The 15,902-nt window shown below is 42.7% G+C and overlaps 1 protein-coding gene across 2 annotated transcripts; it reads right to left on the bottom strand.

Annotated features, from left to right (window-relative positions):
- Window positions 1-7,860: 7,860 nt before the first annotated feature.
- SNX12 (sorting nexin 12) lies at window positions 7,861-15,336 on the bottom strand (the record flags this gene model as incomplete). Of its 2 annotated transcripts, none has more annotated exons than XM_080719410.1 (4): window positions 7,861-7,963; window positions 8,363-8,487; window positions 9,609-9,704; window positions 15,184-15,336. In XM_080719410.1, 4 exons carry the CDS (start codon window positions 15,334-15,336, stop codon window positions 7,861-7,863), a joined length of 477 nt encoding a protein of 158 aa, XP_080575536.1. The 2 variants fall into 2 exon arrangements, with proteins under 2 accessions (XP_080575536.1, XP_080575535.1); XM_080719409.1 differs by having other exon boundaries at window positions 15,172-15,336.
- Between the last annotated feature and the right edge of the window lie 566 nt (window positions 15,337-15,902).

The raw sequence follows: 15,902 nt of genomic DNA on the forward strand, positions 1-15,902 counted from the left end.
CCAGGCTTAGCCTCAAAGAGTGCCAATCTCAAAAAAGGACTTGGTTTTAAGATTGCTCAATGGTAGCTTTGCTAATAAGCTAATCGTTTCATCTTCCCCCCAAAGTCAGGTGGGGAAAAGAACCTAAGAATATTCAGTGTCGTTCACAGTAATGGTTTATTTATGGTTAGGAGGAAGTAAGGATCCTCAACTACCAGCAACAGAGATACTGCTTCAAGGACGGCCAAAAGCCGATGTGTAGAGAAACTCAGTAACCTGACAATTAGTATCATTACAACTAAAAGTAACAGAAATTGCAAATTTAAAATATGAAACACCTTTCACCAAATAGTTTTTGATGATTATTTATTTAAATTTATGTCACTTATGGCAAGGAAATTTTCTCACGGGGAAATGGCAATTTCTCCACTTTTGGTGGAAAAACTGACACTAATTTGCTGTTAGTGGGAGCCTAAACTACACTCTTTAAGAAGGCAACTTAATGGGAGGCTGAGACCAGAGGATCGCGGTTCGCAGCCAGCTTCAGCTACTTAGGCCCTTCATAACTCAGTGAGACCCTGTTTCAAAATAAAGAATAAAAAATTGGGCAGGGGGTGTAGCTCGGAGGTCAAATGCCTCTGGGTTCCATCCACAGACCCACAAAAAAAAGGCAACTTAACTGTATCTATAAAAATGTAAACTGCACACATCCTTTAACATAGCAATTTCTTCTCTCAAAATTTAGCCTACAGAAATGTTTAAACACAGGAAAGATTATATGTAGCATTTATAACAATGAATGATTGGAAGTCAATTGCCATAAACAGGTCAATCACTAAACTGTGATACTACCATACTATACAATGTTATGAAGCTATTTCTTAAAATGATTAATAAAAAGCCGGGCGTGGTGGCGCACGCTTGTAACCCCCGCGCTTGGGAGGCTGAGACAGGAGGATCACACAGGTTCAAACCCAGCCTCAGCTACTTAGCGAGGCTCTCAGAACTTAGTGAGACCCTGTTTCCAAATAAAATATAAAATAGGTCTGGGAGTATAGCTCGGAGGTAGAAAGCCTCGGGGTTCCACCCCCAGTACCACCAAAAAAAATGATTAATAAATTTCCATGTATCAATGGAAGAGGAAGTGTACAGTATGCTGCATAGTGAAAAAATAAGTTGCAAAGATTTACATATACCATTTCATGAAAAAATTAAGTGTGTGTATTCCTACATGTATATATGTGTAGTGTGTGGGTATTCCTACATGTATATATGTGTGTAGTGACTACACACATGCACACACACACAGAAAAAGCTCCTGGGAAGACAAGATAGAGGCCACATTAAAAGTTCTTTTTGGAGACTGAGAGTAGGGAGAATTACTAAGGAGAAATCTTTCACTTTTTATTTTACATATTTGTCTTGTTTGCATTTGTCAACTAACATTACTTTTGAATTTTTATCACCACAAAATATTTTAACAAAAGAAGCATTTTTATAACAATACATAATTAAAGTTTGTATTTTTAAATTAAAATCACTTCATATAGATACGGGGTGACTATTGAAATTTTTCACCTGAAAGACCTATAAACCCACTTGACACCAAGTTTCAGTGGGGTACTCAGGACTTAATACAATGGGATGTGAGCAAACAAAATGTAATCAGAGTAAGTGAAGAGTCACTCGTTTCTAGAAAAGTAAAATGCATGACATTAAAATCCATCAGACTGAGGAAAAATTGTGTTTTCTGCTTTGGCCGCGTCAGCTCCAGGGTTTACTCACCTTCGCAATGTGGGAAATCATAAAAACGAGAACTTCAAGATGTGTCAGGGGGCTGGGGGTATAGCTCAGTGGTAGAGCAACACTTAGTATGCGTGATGTCTTAGGTTTGACCCTCAGCACCAAAAGAAAAAAAAACAACACCTCAGAGATCATTTTAATCAAATTCCCTCATTTTACAGTTAAAAAAACAGGGCCCAAATGGTGAAGCAATCTGCCTAAGGTCCTATCGCCAGCTCCAGAAATCAGGTTCCTATGGAAGCCCTTGTACTCTATTTCCTTTCAGATCTTCCTGAGTCTTTGGTCCGATGACTTATTAAAATATTTTATATTATGAATATAAAATACTATTTAAGGTTAAGAACAAAAATACATAAAAATAAATTGTATGTAGCTCAGATATTAAAAAGGTGATTATATCTAGACAAAAACACTATTGGTATAATAATATTTCCTTGAAAAGCAATACATAATAAAATTTCTGTGAATCTGACCATATTTTACTGTTTAGTTATTAAGAACTACCATTTTCTCCTAATTTATAATCCATCTTTAATTGGCAGTGCTTCTTAACATGTTACCTTCAGTTTCTGTAGATCGAGTAGTTTTTTACCTGTACATAAACATTTAAAACCACCATAGAAATTACCTATTTGTTTATTTTTGGTACTAGGGTTGAACCCAGAGGCATTCTACTTCCAAGCTGCATCCCCAGCCATTTTTTATTTTTTTATTTTGAAACAGGTTCTTTTGAAGTTGCTGAGGCTCTTGCTAAGTTGCTGAGGCTGTCCTGAAACATGCAATCCTCCTGTCTCAGCCTCCCAAGTACTGGGATTACCGTGTGCAACACCACACCCAGCTGAAATTACCTATTTACAGGAAGGCTGCAGTAATTTAAAGAATCTTTTTGTGATATTGTCTCTTAGTTTTTCTGTTTTGGAAAGAATGAGTTCTCTACATTTAAAAGCATTCATAGAGAGACACACACACACACACAAAGACACAGGGGGAACGTGAAGAAGATACAAATTTTAAAATAACTCAGAGCCGGGCATGTTGGCGCACGCTTATTATCCCAGTACTTGGGAGGCTGAGACAAGAGGATCGCAGGTTTGTGGCCAGCCTCAGCAACTTAGTAAGGCTCTCCACAACGTAGTGAGACTCTGTTTCCAAATAAAAAATAAAAAATAGAGCTGGGGGTGTAGCTCAGAGGTAGAATGTCCCTGGGTTCCATTTCTAGCACCATACACACAACAAAATTCTCAGGAGGATGAAGCAAGAAGCAAGAGGTTCAAGGCTTAGCAACTGGAGAAACCCTGTCTCAAAATAAAAAGTAAAAATGGCTCGGGATGTAGCTCAGTGGTAAAACTCCTCTGGGTTCAATCCCCAGTACCACAGAAATAAATTAAATTAAGAAACTATTGTTTTTGTAGTAGTGAGGCAAAAATGATAAGATGCATGCAAGGTGGTGGGTGGATGATCAAGAAGGGAGTAGTAGAGAACCACAAGCTAAATTAGGCACAAAGAATTTATATTTTAAAAGTAAACTTGAATACTTCGATAACAACCACCTAACCCTCAGGCTATAATTAAAGTGGTGTCCAGTTTTAGGCTCTATGACTTAGGGAACATGTGAGGACCTTGGAGATATTTCAGAATAATATAAAGATAAAAAGGTTAAAATTAGGCCAAGTGAGGAAAATTAGTACTATTATTGTGTCTAAGAAGAGAATACCAGGGGTGACTCAACAGTCCTCAAGGATATGAAGAAATATCCATTTCAGTGAACAGCTGGTCTGCATTTCTACAGCAGAAAGCAATTTTACTCAAATTATTACAGCATTTATTTCAACACAGAGTTGTCTCACCTAAGAGATCTACCAAATGAAAACTCCAGGGAAGGCTAAATGCTATTCACTTCTCCCACCTTTACCAGCTCAACTCATCTCAAAGGATGGGTCAAAGGGTAAATAAGGCATCTTTGGAATGTGAAGATTTAGATTACTTTTGGGCCCAGCTATGTTGAAAATTTGTTAGCCTGTGTCTTCCAAATCCCAGTGAAAGGTTGAGCCCTTTCTGTGCTATGGCTAAGATGGATTTATTAGTAGTAAACATCCAGATACATGTGTAAACTTGAATTTCTAAAAAAAAAAAGAACACTGTGCTTTGCCTCTGTATGAACAGATAAGTGGGCTTGGACTTGGAGTTCTTTGCGGAACCTGGTCACTTTGCTAAAATGACCAACTTGACTCCAAAGGGAATTTACCTGACCTGATATTTTTTTTTAAAAAAGTAAAAAACCTGGAGAATTAACCAGATGTGCCTGAACCTCTTATTCTTATACTGTCCCTAGCATTTTCTTGTCTTGTATAGAAATCTCTGGAAGTCTAAGTTCTATGAAGAAATAGAATGTAATCATATTTTATTTGTACCATAATTATACCCTTCCAACCCAACTTTTAACATATGGCTGAGCACACAAAAGTGTGTGTGTGTGTGTGTGTGTGTGTGTGTGTGTGTGTGTGTCTGTTATCCACTGGGGATTGAAATCAGGAGCTTTCTACCGCTTAGCTATATCCTGAGCACACTAAAGTGTGTGTGTGTGTGTGTGTGTGTCTGTCTGTCTCTCTCTCTCGCGCGCGCTCCCCCCCTCTCTCTCGCTCACACACTCTCTCTCTCTTTCTCTCTCTCTCGCTCACTCTCTCTCTCTCTCTCTCTCTCTCTCTCTCTCTCTCTCTCTCTCTCTTGCTCGCTGGCTCTCTGGTGATTGAACCCAGGGGTTTTCTACTTCTGAGTTCCAACACCATCCCTATTTTATTCTTTTGTTTGAAACAGGGTCTCCCTAAATTGCTGAAGCAGGCCACAAACCCGCAATCCTCCTGTCTCAGTCTCCCAAGTACTGAGATTACAAGTGTACACCATCCTGCCAGGCTCAGAAGACTATTAATTAGCACTTGTTAAATGAATGTCATCTGCCCCCAATTTTGTTAATATTTTATTTTATAGCTGTTTTTCTAGTTGTTCTCCAGTTCATTCTCCAACACTGCTGCCTCTGAAGGCTGCATCTCTTTACCCTTCCTTTCTTTTATCTCACACAAATACAGATTATTCACCATCCCCTGAGATACCCTTAGTCATCTCATTCCTCAACTACTGAAAATCTTCTTTTTTTGGTGGTACTGGGGGTAGAACTCAGAGGCTTTGTACCTCCAGGCTATACTCCCAGACCTATTTTTTTTTTTTTTTTTGGTGGTACTGGGGTTCCTGGAAGCCCTTCTACCTCCAGGCTATACTCCCAGACCTATTTTTTATTATTTTTGGAAACAGGGTCTCTTACGCCAGTACGGCTGGCTTCGAACCTGTGCGATCCTCCTGTCTCCGCCTCCCAAGCACGGGGATTACAAGCATGCGCCACCACACCCAGCCTACTGAAAACTTAACTTTATTAATTCAGTCCCCACTCTTCTACTTAGAACCAAATACTTTTGTTAAGTCATATGTTTCAAACATATCACTTTCTATACTTTCTATGCTAGCTTTGACTTTCCAAATGCCAATACTCTTATCTACCCTCATTCAAACCCTTCCCCAAAATCACTTTGTAGAGGAAACCATTTCCCAACATACTGGTCAGATGAAAATATTCACCCATTCAAAGTTCTGAGTTCACCCACCTTTCTCCTGCATCATATTTATTTGAACAACAAAAGAAAAGTGTTAATTGAGGTAAAAAGTCTACGACAGAATAGTATCTGTTGGTGGTATGCCAAAGGATGAGTGCCGTGTGTATGTTTATGTACACATATTACACATGCACACACACTTATAAATATATTCTGCCAAATTTTAGCACAAACACACAAACTTAAAACCCAAACTTTCTAACTCTGACCCAAACCACACATACCATACCTATGGCTACCTCCTGCAAGCAGATATAGTACCTCAGTGACAAAGTCAGTTGCAAGTTGCAATAAAGGATAGGTAAAAGCTGGGCACGGTGGCCATTCTTATAATCCTAGTACTCTGGAGGCTGAGACAGGAGGATCACAGGTTCACAGCCAGCCTCAGCTACTTAGTGAGCCCCCTGCAACTTAGTGAGACCCTGTTTCAAAATAAAGAATTAAAAAAAAATAGGACTGGGGTAGAATGCCCCTGGGGAAATCCCCAGTACCACACACACAAAAAAAGATAAGTGAGTATTGCTACAGGCAGTTAGAATTCTGCTTTCTTTTTTAATTTAAATGCAAAACTTATCACCTAAGGACTTTGGCCATGTTGTGTGACTTTTACATATTACCCAGCATATCCTAAACACTAAGAAATACTAAATTTATAACTTAAGGAGGAAAACAGAGGCTTGCTTCACAGTGGTTTAATATGAACAGAGTTGAATATGACATTGTCTGACAGAAGAATGAACAGTTTGCTAAATAAAAGCCCCGAGTCAGGATATATACACAGCAGAAATGGGGCCTTGGACTCTCAGCACTTGTGCACAATGAAAAAAAATATCTTTTAAAAAAAGTCTATAACAGAGGATATAAATCAAAAGGGCAGCAACAACACCAACACTGGCAAGGTGGGAAAGGGAGCAGAACCTCTAAGGGCTGCTCACCCCTCGGTACAGGCTCAGCAACTGGACAGCTGATCTGTCTCAGGAAACTCCAACATTTAAATGGGCTCCAAATCCCACGTCAAAATCCAATCCTACTACTCTCTCTGATTCGGGCTATGTCAGAATCAGTAATTCTTTTCCCCAAAACCCTGTATAGAAAACTCCGATCCTTCCATGATAGGGAGTCTAAGCAAAGAGCTCCAACTTTAATCTGGCATGAGTTAACTTCCTCTCATCTCACCCCTTGGGATGGATAGCAAGCACCAGCAAACAAACCATTGTCTCCCAGACAGAAGCCCAGCATAGCTGCCAGCCTCAAGAAGCTCCTTCGGATTCTAAGATCTGGGAACTCCTTACCTAGCTGCTAGCCCTAGTTCACCTTCGGGAGAGGATTGTGGAATTCCATGGGAAATAAGTGCAGGTAGTTCAATAATTTTGCGACCAAGCTGGAGAAGACAGTGACAACTCTTGCCCTTAAGCACAGAGACTTTGTGGGTGGTTTGTGTGCTTTCGCCCCTGGGACAGCGCTAAATGGATGAGGGGAGGGAGAATGGAAGGAAGAAAATGGTAATGCTCTTCCCTACCACCTAAAGGTACAGAGAACATGATCCACTCCCACAGTTCAGGGAGTCACCTGGCAGTGGTGAGTTACCCCCACCCCTCAAGCCATAAAACCTGCGAAGCTAATTCATGAAGTAGCAAGGGCTCGGGGAAGGAACACTGCAGGCCCATACTGACTCACCTGCTGGTGAGCAAAATTAGGCAGCCAGAGTAGGGAGCCACAAAAGGAGAGGGGCTAGGCAATAGAAGCTCTCCTACTGCCCTATGGCTTTCTTCTCACTCTGCAGCAGCCATGATGATGGGCCCAGAAAACCCACATACCTTGCTCCACCCAACAGACTGCTTACACTCAAGGAGGATTACTGCCAGGAAAAGCAATAAGGAAAAGAGAATGCAACAAAAGAAATTGTTGAGGAAACTGGGAGCAGGCCTAGGGAAAACAAGAAAAGCTTTGGGGTCTCTACCACCTTCCCAAAAAAGGAAAAAAAAAGTTCATGCAGGTAGGAAAGGCAGGGTTTTCCCTGCCCAGAGTTCCTGTTAAAACTAAGAATAAGAAAAATCCCCTGGACTTGCAGCATCAGTATGTATCCAAGTGCCTCACCAGCACACCCCCCTCCCCCCATGGTTAGCCTTCTGGCACAGGTAAATGCCCAAGAAATGGCCTTCTAATCCAATCCCCCAACCACCCACCCCACCCCCAATCAAAGGGCATCTGCCTGTGTTTTCCCACCTCTTCTCAGACAAGAGGATCCTAGCAGAGCACCCACAAGGTATAGTCAGATACCAAGGGACACAATGCCAGACAGTCTATCAGGCCAGGGGATGGGCAGCCACCTTCAGATCAAAGAGACAGAGAGGCTTAGTGTAAAAACGAATGTCATTTCAGCAGGAAAGAAGAGGGCAAGTGGTGAGAGGGGCTCCTACTGGCGCACCTTCCCAGGGACGTAGTTCCTGTCAATTGCCTCCTCCTGCAGGAACATGTGTAGGCAGCGTTCGTTCTGAGCCAGTGGGTGCCCGGCAATTCTATAAAGAGACCAAGATGGTTATCAGTAGTATATGGGATCAGAGAGAATTAGCAAAGGGAAGGGAGTGTAGACAGGGAAGGAAGGGCAAGATCACCCCTAAGGTTTCAGCGACTGGAAAACAGCTATAGGGTACCATCCCCGATGTTAATATTGTAGACGGGAGGGGGATGGAAGGGAAAGGCAGGGAAATCTCTAGATACGACTGGGAACATGCAGTGCTTTCTCAGGCCCTGATATACACGATCAGAATTTCACTCAAAAAATAGTTTCACGGTCCATTCAGCCCACCACAGAGTACCACAGCAGAGCAGCCATTACGAAAAGATGAGTTAGACAAAACAGACACCATACCATGATGGGCGAAGGAGCAAGCGGCACCCCCAGGAACCGAGCTTACTTGTTAATAAACTGTTCAAGGCCCTGCCTCCTTTCTTCAATGAATGACTCCTCAAAGATCCCTTCATCTCCTCGGAAAGGGAGCTGTCGCTTCAAGGCTTTCCCAGGCAGTGGTGGTACTACAATCTGCAAGCAGATGCAAAGTGTCAGCCCCAATACATTGGGGGGGGGAATGAGATGGGAAATCACTGTATACCTCACTTCTTATGAGGCATAGGGTCCATCCTGCCCCAAGACCAGCAACTTGCAAGAACTAAGACCGTAAGTCCTGGTGACTCAGGCTGAGCAATTCACCACCACCTAAGAATTTCATTATCACTTCCCTGACGCTGCCTATACTTTATATTTTTAGCACCTACTAGCCACTAAATGAAGTTGTTTCTCATTTTTGTTTTTTGTATTACTGGGGATTAAACCCAGAGGCACTCTAACACCAAGCTACACCCCTAGCCCTTTTTTATTTTTTAATTTGAAACAGGGTTTCAGCCAAGCATGGTGGTGCACACTTGTAATCCTAGTACTTAGGAGGTTGAACAGGAGGATTGCAGGTTTGAGGACAGTCGTAGCAAGTAGTGAGACTTTCAGCAACTTAGCGTGACCTTATTTCAAAATAAAAATAAAATGGGGCTGGGGGGTATAGCTCAAATATAGAATGCCTCTAGGTTCAATCCCCAGTGCCACACACACAAAAAGAAAGAAAGAGAGTTTTCCTAAGTTATCATGTGCTGGCCTCTAATCTGAGGTCCTCCTGTCTCAACCTCCCAAGTACTAGGATTACAAGCATGCACCACAGCGCCAGACTTTGAGGTAATATTTTCCATGCCCAGCTCTGTTCTGAAAAACTGTCTTAAACTTACCTGTTCCAAGTTTCAAAGGGTATCTCCCAGATACATAAGGATTTGGTAGAAAACAGTGTTTTGATTCTCTCCATTCCCTCCAAGATTTTATTCATTCATTTATTTATTTATTTATTTATTTTTGCCCAGGGGCATTCTAACACCAAGCTACACCCCAAGCCTTATTTTTTATTCTTGATTTGAAAACAGGGTCTCACTGAGTTGCAGAGAGCCTCACTAAGTAGCCGAGGCCGTCCACAAACCGTGATCCTCCTGTCTCAGCCTCCCAAATGCAGGGATTACAAGCGTGCGCCACCACGCCCGGCTAAGATTTTCTTTTATAGACTGTGACCTTACACCCCCTAAGCCTATGCAGATCTCTGAGGGTACCACATTGGGGATGAGCCATACCTTACTATCTCTCTCCAGCTCATTTTTCAGCCACTCAAAGTCACTGTAGCGCCGCCGTACACAGGACTCCTTCAGCTTGAAGATAGGTAGATTTGTCTATAGGGAAGAAAGAATAAGAGAGGGATGGTAAGTAATGTTTAAGCTGTGGCAGACATCTTTCATTAACACTGGACAGGTGTCAATGAAGAAATATCTCCTATGGACCATGTACCTATAATCCTTTCAAAACACCACCAGGTAAATACCAACACCACATCTAACCTGTCAGGATTGATCAGAAGTCCCTTGCTGGGGCTAGGGACATAGCTTGGTTGTAAAGCACTTCCCTAACATGCTGAGACATTGGGTTCCATTCCCAGAAATGAAAATGTATTTTGCTGCTTAGAATTTATTCTATAAATAGATTTGTAGTCATGTGTTAATATATATACACAAAGGTTTTCCCTACATTTCAGGATTCATAATAATACATGTCCATCACTTGCACATGGTTAAGTAAATTATGGCATACTTGTAGAGTGAAGTACAATACAACCAAGAAAGAAATGTGACAGATGTACATGTGCCATTATGGAAAGATACGAAGTGGTAAATTCAAAGTACACGACAGTGTGCATATGGCTTATCTCTTTTTGTAATTAAAAGGAATATATATGTGTATAGATTAACAAAATCATTAAGGAAATATATCGGCAATAGTAATGACTGAAGAGTAACATCAGACATACAGAATAGGTGGAAGAGACGCTGTTCATTGTACAATTTATCATGTGCATATACTTATATTTTCCTCCAGGGTATGTCCCCGCTGTTTTTCATGTTCTGTAAGTTCTAGTTCAAGACACCTATCATCCAGAAATCCCTTTCTGACAATAGCAGCTAGATATATTGGTCTAATCCCCTCTAAACACCTCAGACATTTACACTCAACTATCATTTGACCCAAACAATAGTTTTATAAATCATGTATATCTTGTCTGCCTAAATTCTATCAAGATCAAGAACCATGACTACTTCTGCATCTCCCCCAAAAAGTTACTTAATAAATACCTCACTGATTAATAGAGACCCTGTGTATATGTTTATCCTCTCCTTACCTGGAAAAGGCCGACAGAACAGCCACTACACATGTTGGCTCAACACAGATTATTCTCTGACATAAATCGGCTCATTCCCACATGTCAATCATTGAGGATTCCCTAGATGCTAGCGCCAATAGGAAACCCTGACAAAGGGCCTTGATCTTCACGCCTATCTTCAAGTTCTACTGATCTTGACCATATTTCTTGCCAGCCAATTCAGATCAGTGGAAGGATAATAAAAAGAACTAGTTCTTTCCTTTATCCACAATTGCCTCTTGACAAGGAAAGAGCCTCTTGGAGCACTACTAGCACTTCATACAGTCCTGAATAAATAAAGCTTTGTAGTCTTCTAGTCTGGAAATTGCCTTTTCAGGATCCAGTTTTCATATTGGACACCAAAAGCCAAATAACTGGCCAACTGACAACTCTGCTCAGTATCTTGAAGGACGCCAAGGAATATTAATAGGTTGAAATGGAGTGATTACATGTAAAGAGGAGGAAGAGGAGGAGGCGGAGCAAAAGGAGGAGGAGGAGCAGCTGCCGCCACCAGGTGTGGTAATCCACACCTGTAATCCCAGTATTTGGGAAGCTAAGACAGGAGGATCGCAGGCTCAAGGCCAGCCTTGGCAATTTAGCAAGACTCTCAACAACTTAGTGAGACCCAGTTTCAAATAAAAAATAAAAAGGGTTAGCGGTGTACCTCAGAGATAGAATGCCCCTGGGTTCAATCTTTTGGTACCAATAAATAAAAAATAAGAAGAAAGAAAAAGAAATTGATATATACAGTAGTTTCTTCCAAAAGGAGAACCTCTGAAAGAAAATGGATGGGGAAGACTTAGTTTTTACACTCTACCTTTTTAATTTTGTTGCGTGTACTCCTATTAGAACTATTCAAAATAAATCATATAAAAACTTCCCAGCACCGGGCATGGAGGTGCACGCTTATAATCCCCATGCTTGGAAGATGGAGACAGGAGGATCGTGCAGGTTCAAAGCCAGCCTCGCTGGCTTAAGAGACCCTGTTTCCAAATTTTAAAAAAATATAAAAAATAGGTGTCTGGGAGTGTAGTCCAGAGGTAGAAGGGTTTCCAGGAACCCCAGTACCACATCAATCAATCAATCAATCAATCCCAGAATCCTGTAGGAGAAAAAAGCCTTTTAGTATCATGTAATTCTAGATTTTCACCACAGTTCACTAGAGATACTATGATCCCCAAACCTTAACTTTCACAGAAGCCAAAATAACCAAATAAAAGAAAAAAAATGCTGAATAGATTATTCCAAGACACAGCCATATCAACCACTGCCATTTTGTGGACTTAGAAAATGACTCACAAAAAAGTTATTCTTTCCCTACCCTCACTGAATGGGGACAATAATGGCCTTTCATCTCAGCACCTACCCATCTAAGGAAGAGGTACTATATACTAGGTAGGATAGTCCCCAAGCTCCAACTTACGAACCATGTGAAGAAGCCAGCTTTGTGTAATACAGGATATGGAGATCCTTTGACCCTAACCAACATGAAATCAAAGAAAGGAAAGAAAAAAAGCAAAGTTTCAAGTCCACAGTACAGTAAAAGTAACATTTGAAAAGTTCCATATATATTATGTGGGGCCACCATGACACCATTCCAGACTCCCTATGGGAGATGTAGGTCAGTGTATGCTCAGCCTGAGTGAGGCCCACAGTTCAAACCCAAAGACACACACACACACACACACACACACACACACACACACACACACCAAAATAATAATAAATAAGCACAAGTAATTTTACCCAATTTTCCCCAACAGGAGTTTAAAAAATGTTAAAAGCCTACAAAATCATAGAAATTAATATAAACAACACAAATTAATCCAAGCCCACAGAATGAGAAACCACCATCAACTCTATCTACAATTAGATACTGTAAAAGGAATGAAAAACTCAGTAAAAAATTTTGCACATTAAAGTTTTGTGCCAGGTGTGGTGGTACACACCTATAATCCCAGTATTTGGGAGGCTAAGACTGGAGGATCACAGGTTTAAGACAAATTTAGCAAGACATAGTTTCAGAAATTAAAAAATAAAAAGGTTTGGGGGTATAGCTTGGAAGTAGAATGCCTCTAGGTTCAATTCCCAGCATCAAAAGAAGAAAAAAAAATCAACCAGGCCTTACTAAGAGACTAAAGTGTAGTAGAAAGAGCAAGCATAGACTTTCACATGGGTTCAAATCCCAGTCCTGTCACTTATAGTTATGTGTACTTGAACAAGATGCTTAAATTGCATTTGTCCTCAGTTTCCCATTTGAAAAACAAAGTTTTGGTAAGGATTAACACAGAAACTAGGCTAGGTATGGTAGTACATGCCTGTAATCCCCATACTTGGGAGGCTGAAACAGGAGGATCCCACATTCGAGGACAGCCTCAGTAACTAAGGCTATTAGCAACTTAGCAAGATCCTTTACCCAAATTAAAATAAAATAGGGCTGGGAGTACTGCTTGGAGGTAGTGCCCCTGGGTTCAATCCACAGCACCCCATCTTCACAAAAAAAAGAAGAGAATCTAGGCTAGGCATGGTGGCACACATCTGTAATCCCAGTACTTACGAGGCTGAGACAGGAAGGTCACAGGTTCAAAGACAGCCCCAGCAATGTAGCTAGGCTCTAAGCAAACTATAAGACCCTGTTTCCAAATAAAAAATAAAACAGGGCTGGGGGTATGACTGGGAGGTAGAATGCTTCTGGGTTCAATCCCTAGTACCAAAAATGAAAAAGACAGAGACTAAGCCCGGCATGATGGTGCACACATATAATCCCAGTACTTGGGAGGCTAAGATAGGAGGATCGCAGATTTGAGGACAACCTAGGCAAGTAGTGACTTTCGTCAACCTAGTGAGAGCTTGTTTCAAAATAAAAATAAAATAGAGCCAGGGGAGTAGCTCAGAGGTAGAACACCCATGGGTTCAATCCCCAGTACCAAAAAAAAAAAGAAACTAAAACCTAGGTCAGTGCCTGGCACATAGTAGGCACTAAATGAACAGTGCTTGGTATTTAGATTCCCTGAGGCTCTTAGATAATGCATCAAGGCAATGTTTCCAAAATCCCACAGCAAACAGTCTTTATACTGAACAAATTATGCCCAGAATCCCTTAGGTAATTATGCTCTCCACAAATAAAAGGTCCCCGCTTTTATCATATTCTGAAGGACCTAAATTCCATTCTTCACCAAAGGGATGATTTCAAATAGTTTTTATCTATATAAAACAACTATTTCTCATGTTTTGCTATTTCTTTCTTCGGTTTGGACTCTGCCAAACTTGAAATTTGGAGGCCATGTCTCAATGATATCTCATAGCCCAGGGAGAAGACCACACTTCATTCGGTTCATTCACTCAAAAAGGAAAGTGTCATGCACTCTTTTAGGTCTTCAATGCTGTTTGAGGAGGAGGCTGTTCATAGAGAATATTCTGGCTCTCCAGTCTGAGAAAAAAAAAAAAGTAAGGAAAAGTAGGAAGTGGTTCTTAAAGTTTTTCAACTGCATTCACTTCAGGGGGGGTGCAAGCCAGGTACTATGTCTGTATGTTTCATCTTTGCACTGTGGACTAAGCACTAAAGTCCTCTTTGGTGCTTACTGGAAGAAGCTGCTCCAGGGGCAGTCCTGAAATGTCACGTATTAAGGTAACTACAGACCAGGGCCAGAATCCAAAAGGTTGATTTAGGGCAGAAATGGCAAAGAGCCACTCATATATATATATTGAGGTTAACATTCTGGATACTTCAAATCTAAAGGATCAGCACAGGATGAGAACAGCAACTGACAATCCACCAATCACAGTGCAGGGCCGGTTCCCGGTGAGACACAGCATGTGGTACCTGAGAAAACTTAAGCATAAAACATGTCTCTCCTTCAGATGGTAATCCTAGACAAATCAGGGAAGCACTCTGTCTCAAGGAGACTCCCTTTCTATTTCTGTTCAGTTCCCACAAACCCACTGTCACCCTTTCCTGGAGTCTGTTTCCCCTTTCATCTCAGGCTTTGCTTAATGCCATCACTCCGGAGAGACCTCATTAGAAAGAAGGCCGGCCTTCCTGTCCTCCCCCTTCGGACTACTTCCCAAACCTACTTTAGTTATGGGACCCAGCCCTGGCTGTTCACCCTCTTCCACCCTGCCTTTCCTTCCTTCTGACAGTCAGGAATCCTATGGACTTGAATTCCTCTCTAATCTTTCCATCTTCCCCACCCTATCCAGCCATGCCCCACTTCTTTCTCGCGGGTACTTGCTTACCCTCACCCCCTCTCCCCGTCCGATGTCCCCCTTAGGAGTTTTTAGTATGCTCGGGCCACGATCGGGTCTGCAGACCTCTCTCCAAACCCATGAAGCTCCTCACCCCTAAATGACCCTTTCGAGCGTCTTCTCCGCTGTCAGTCGTCCCCATAGCAGCCTCACCCCCCGCCCTGTCCTCCCTCAGCTGTCTCCCTCACCCCGTGACTCACCCGCATGCGAACCTCATAGGTGGTGAAGCGCGCGCGGCCCACGCCCACCGTCTGTGGATTAAAGATGTCGATCTCCAGGAAGTTACTTGGCGGCCCGTAAGCGTCGGTCAGGTCCTGCGGCTTCGAGTTAAGGCGCCGGGTGTCTGCTACCGCCGTGTCCGACATCTTTCCGAAGGCAGACCGGGACCGGGGGAGGGGGTGGGGGGGACAGAGGCCGGAGGCAGGAGCGCGCACGGCCCCTCCCGCTTGCAAAATAACCAGCCAACCTACGGACGGCGGCGCCGCGCACGCGCACGCGCGCCCACGCATGCACGCACGCGCACGCCGCCGCGGCCCGGGCCCCGCGCCCTGAATAGCCGCCTCGCCGGCGGCTGCGCGGCCTGGGCCGTAGAGACCTCATTCAGGCTTCCGGGTGGCAGAGGTGGCTGCCCCGGAACCTGCATCTCTACTACGCGCCATCCAATACCCGGCGAAGCACCACCGGCAGGCTCCTCCAATCCTGGGTCCCCAACCCTTGAAAGGTCTCTTACCGAACATCGATCAGCAGCGGGCTCTGCCCCGCAAGCTAGGATCCCACAGTGATAGGCCGAAGCCCCGTGACCCGAATAAAACCGGCTTTTCCGCGAAAATAGAAGGATGGTCTCTGGAGGGTGGGGTTTCAACAAGAGTACCAAGAACCTAGAAAGCAGCCCAGCCACTTGTGCCAATAAATGGTTTTGATTCCGGCCGCA

The sequence above is a fragment of the Muscardinus avellanarius genome (assembly GCF_963383645.1).
Source record: "Muscardinus avellanarius genome assembly, chromosome: X".
Classification (NCBI taxonomy): domain Eukaryota; kingdom Metazoa; phylum Chordata; class Mammalia; order Rodentia; family Gliridae; genus Muscardinus; species Muscardinus avellanarius.